Genomic DNA, 3,272 nt, shown 5'->3' on the forward strand with positions numbered 1-3,272 from the left:
CAGATAATCACATTTTCTGGTCCTCTAGTGCGTTCCCCCACAGAGCTCAAAGCTTTCTGCAAAGGCTTTCATCTCCCTGCAGCAAGTAGGCGGCAAGCTATTGTCACCCCAGTTTTTGCAGGGAGGTGAATGCCAGTGATCGGGGATCTCCCGTTGAGGCAGAGGCCAGGCCTCCAGACCACCCCACGGAGGCATCCTCGTGCCCACCTGCCTTTCAGAGGGTGATGGGTGAGGAAACAGATCCACAGTTCTGGCTTTTAAAGGACCCCCAAATCCAAAAGCAGGGGACGAGGGGAAAGATGGGCCCAGAGACGGTACCATCCCATGAACTCCCCAGTGCAGCACCTGATGGGGACAACCTGCCCAACGTGGGTTAATAGTCTTCATTTCTTCCTCCTCCTCAGCAGCAGGCCCTCCTCAGAAAAGTGGAAGGGGGCTGGCTTCCTGCTCTTTGTGGGTAGGGGGAAATGGGAAAGAAACAAGAATACGACAAACAAGTGACCTACCAAGGAACACAGGATCCTCAAGAAAAGGATGCCCAGGCTCGGCGCCTGTGGCTCAAGTGGCTAAGGCGCCAGCCACATATACCTAAGGTGGCGGATTCGAATCTAGCCCGGGCCCGCCAAACAATGACAGCTGCAACCAAAAAGAAAAGGATGCCCACCCATTGGCTTGCAGGGGCCTGGGGTTCTGGGGTTCTGGGAGAGAGGTACTCTATTCTAGCCTGGTGTCAGCTATATTCAGGAACATTTGAGCCTCATCCATTTGCCTGTGCTCAGGCAAGGGGTGGAGAAGGTGTCACCCAAAGCCAAGCCAGCAAGGGGAGGCTTCATGTGGACCCCTATGACCAGCACGTCTGTCCCAACCCTCCCAGGGAAGGAATCAGAAAGCCTCAGGGAGATGGCTGCACAAAGCAGGGTACTGGTGGCCTGATGCCACCTGGCACCAAGCCCACACAAGCAAGCAGCAGGTGGGCTCACCAGGCCGTCTGGGTCCACTGGCGACAAAGAATCCTTCGGAAGGCACGGCGAAAGTCCTGGTTGAAGATGGTGTAGATGACAGGGTTCAGTGAGCTGTTGCAGTAGCCAATCCAGAAGAAGAATTGAAAGAGGCCACGGGGCGCCTTGCAGGGCTTGCAGATGGCACCCAGGCTGTAGCTGAAGAAGAAGGGGAACCAGCAGAGTACAAAGACACCGATGACCACAGCCAGCACAAAGGTGAACCGTTTCTCACGGCTCAGCTGTGCTCTTCGACGCCACCACTGCCCACCCACAGCACCCACACCCCTGCTCAGGAGCACCTGGCCGCGTAGGGTGGCCAGCACCCGGGAGCCCTGTGGCTGCTGCAGGGGTGGGCTGCAGACTGAGGCAGGAGACACTGGTACTGCCTTAGGCTCACACTCTTCCTCCTCCTCTTCCTCTTCTTCAGCTTCCTCCTCTGGAGATGCCCCACAAACACCCTCCTTCTGGCCCTGGCCTGAGTTGGAAAGGGCAGCCCAGCCAGGTGGCAAGGGTTGGCTCCCAACATCCTCAAGTGTCTCTCCTTCCTCCTTCTCTCCAGTGGGCTTGGAGAGTCCATTGGCCTCTCCAGCAGAGGCCAGGGTTGGCAGCTTAGCTGAGGCCAAAGTCCCCCCAGGGACTTGTTGGGGCTGCTTGGACTCACCCTTCCCAGGGCCCCTCTTGGCCCTGGGACCTCTGCGGTGGCTGCGTTTGGCAATCAGATAGATGCGCAGGTAGACAAGGATCATGATGAGGCAAGGAACAAAGAAAGATCCAATGCTGGAGGATAGGATGTACCAGGTCTCTTCGTTGAGCTTGCACTGAGGGCGCTCGCGAGGCTGGGGTTTCTGTTTACCCTTGTAGATGAGAGGAGGCAGCGAGATAACGGCTGCAATAAGCCACACAGTGAGGATGATGCACTTGATGCGACGTGGGGTGCGTTTGGAGTTGTACTCCAGCGCGCGGCTCACTGCCCAGTAGCGGTCCAGACTGATGGCACACAGGTGCACGATGGATGAGGTACAGAAGAGCACGTCGAGCGCCAGATACACCTCACACCACGTGCGCCGGAAGTACCAGTAGCCCAGCAGCTCGTTGGCCAGCGAGAAAGGAATGATGAGCGTGGCCACCAGGATGTCAGCGGCTGCTAGCGACACCAGAAACAGGTTTTGCGGGGCCCGCAGCGAGCGGCTGGTCAACACAGCCAGGATGACCAGCGCGTTGCCAAAGATGGTGAAGAGGATGAGGAAGGTGATGGCCGCCGCGATGGCCGCCGTGGCCTGCACCGAGTAGGGCTCCCAGTGGTCCATAGCTGAGCCGGACGAGGACAGAGGGAACGCTCCCTGTCCAGCGAGCGCGCTGCAGGCGAGAGCGTAGCCCTGGCTCGGCTAGACGAGGGGGTCACCCACCCGGAGACGCTGAAGGCGCTAGATCCCCATGGCCTGGCCCAACAGGACCCAGGAGGACGGGGGACACCCAGGACCGGCCACTGCCCTCCTACATCTTCTACCAGCGCCCAGCATCCCAGCCACTCGCTCATAGAAGTTTTCCAAGTTGTCCCGCTGCCGTCCCCGTACTGCCCGCGACCGGGAGAAAGTAGCGCCCTCCCGCCACACGGCTGCCGCGCGCGCAGTAGGGAGCAGACCCAGCGGACTGGACGCGGGGCAGAGGAGCGGAGGCAGAGGTGCCCGCTCTTCTCGCAGGCGCTCGCTCGGAGCCGCGCCCGCCGGCAGCCCGTCGCGACAAGGGAGTGGGGCGAAGAGAGAGCGCGGCTGGAGGAGGGAGGAGACTGGAGGCGGGAGCGGGAGGAGGGGAGGGAGGCGGGGCGGGCGATCGGACCGAAGGTGGGCGGAAGGTGCACCGCGGGAGGGTTGGCAGCGGCAGCCTTATGCTCCCCGGCCTCTGCCTGACGCCCCTAGCCCTAATACTCTTGGCCGTGGCGCCCTAGGAGGTCAGTAGGGGTCTGGGATCTTCGAGGCTCTAGGAAGGACACTGGCAGAAGTGAAAGGGTGGGTGCGTGCGAGGATCTGAGATACGGAGCTGACGCGTCGGCCCGCACCGAGGCGGGACCACTTTCCTGCAGACCCTGGGCTGGGGTCTAGGACGGTGGGCGCGGGCAGTTCTATCCTTCCGCCACCCAAGATCCCCAAGGAGGGGTGGGTGAGTGGGTGTGTTGGGGCGCTGGGTCATAATATGCCGCAACCCCACCTGGCCCCCAGCAATGAAGAAACCTAGCGGAAGAAAGGGAGCGGCAAGACAGTCCCGAAGCCCTTC

At 60.8% G+C, this 3,272-nt stretch overlaps 1 protein-coding gene across 2 annotated transcripts; it reads right to left on the reverse strand.

Annotated features, from left to right (window-relative positions):
• Positions 1-14: 14 nt before the first annotated feature.
• Positions 15-2,701, reverse strand: ADRA2B (adrenoceptor alpha 2B). 2 transcript variants are annotated; one of them, XM_023518826.1, is made up of 2 exons: positions 981-2,701; positions 15-449 (listed from the first exon to the last, which is right to left on the reverse strand). In XM_023518826.1, coding segments are annotated over exons 1-2 (1,329 nt in total). In that variant the 5' UTR covers positions 2,309-2,701; the 3' UTR covers positions 15-448. The 2 variants fall into 2 exon arrangements, with proteins under 2 accessions (XP_023374594.1, XP_003804008.2); XM_003803960.3 differs by lacking the exon at positions 15-449 and having other exon boundaries at positions 920-2,701.
• Between the last annotated feature and the right edge of the window lie 571 nt (positions 2,702-3,272).

The sequence above is a fragment of the Otolemur garnettii genome, unplaced genomic scaffold, assembly GCF_000181295.1.
Source record: "Otolemur garnettii isolate 467f Iridium unplaced genomic scaffold, OtoGar3 scaffold00148, whole genome shotgun sequence".
Taxonomy (NCBI): Eukaryota; Metazoa; Chordata; class Mammalia; order Primates; family Galagidae; genus Otolemur; species Otolemur garnettii.

Coding starts and splice junctions, on each gene's coding strand:
- ADRA2B (XM_003803960.3), bottom strand. CDS start 2,308: ATGGACCACTGGGAGCCCTACTCGGTGCAGGCCACGGCGGCCATCGCG.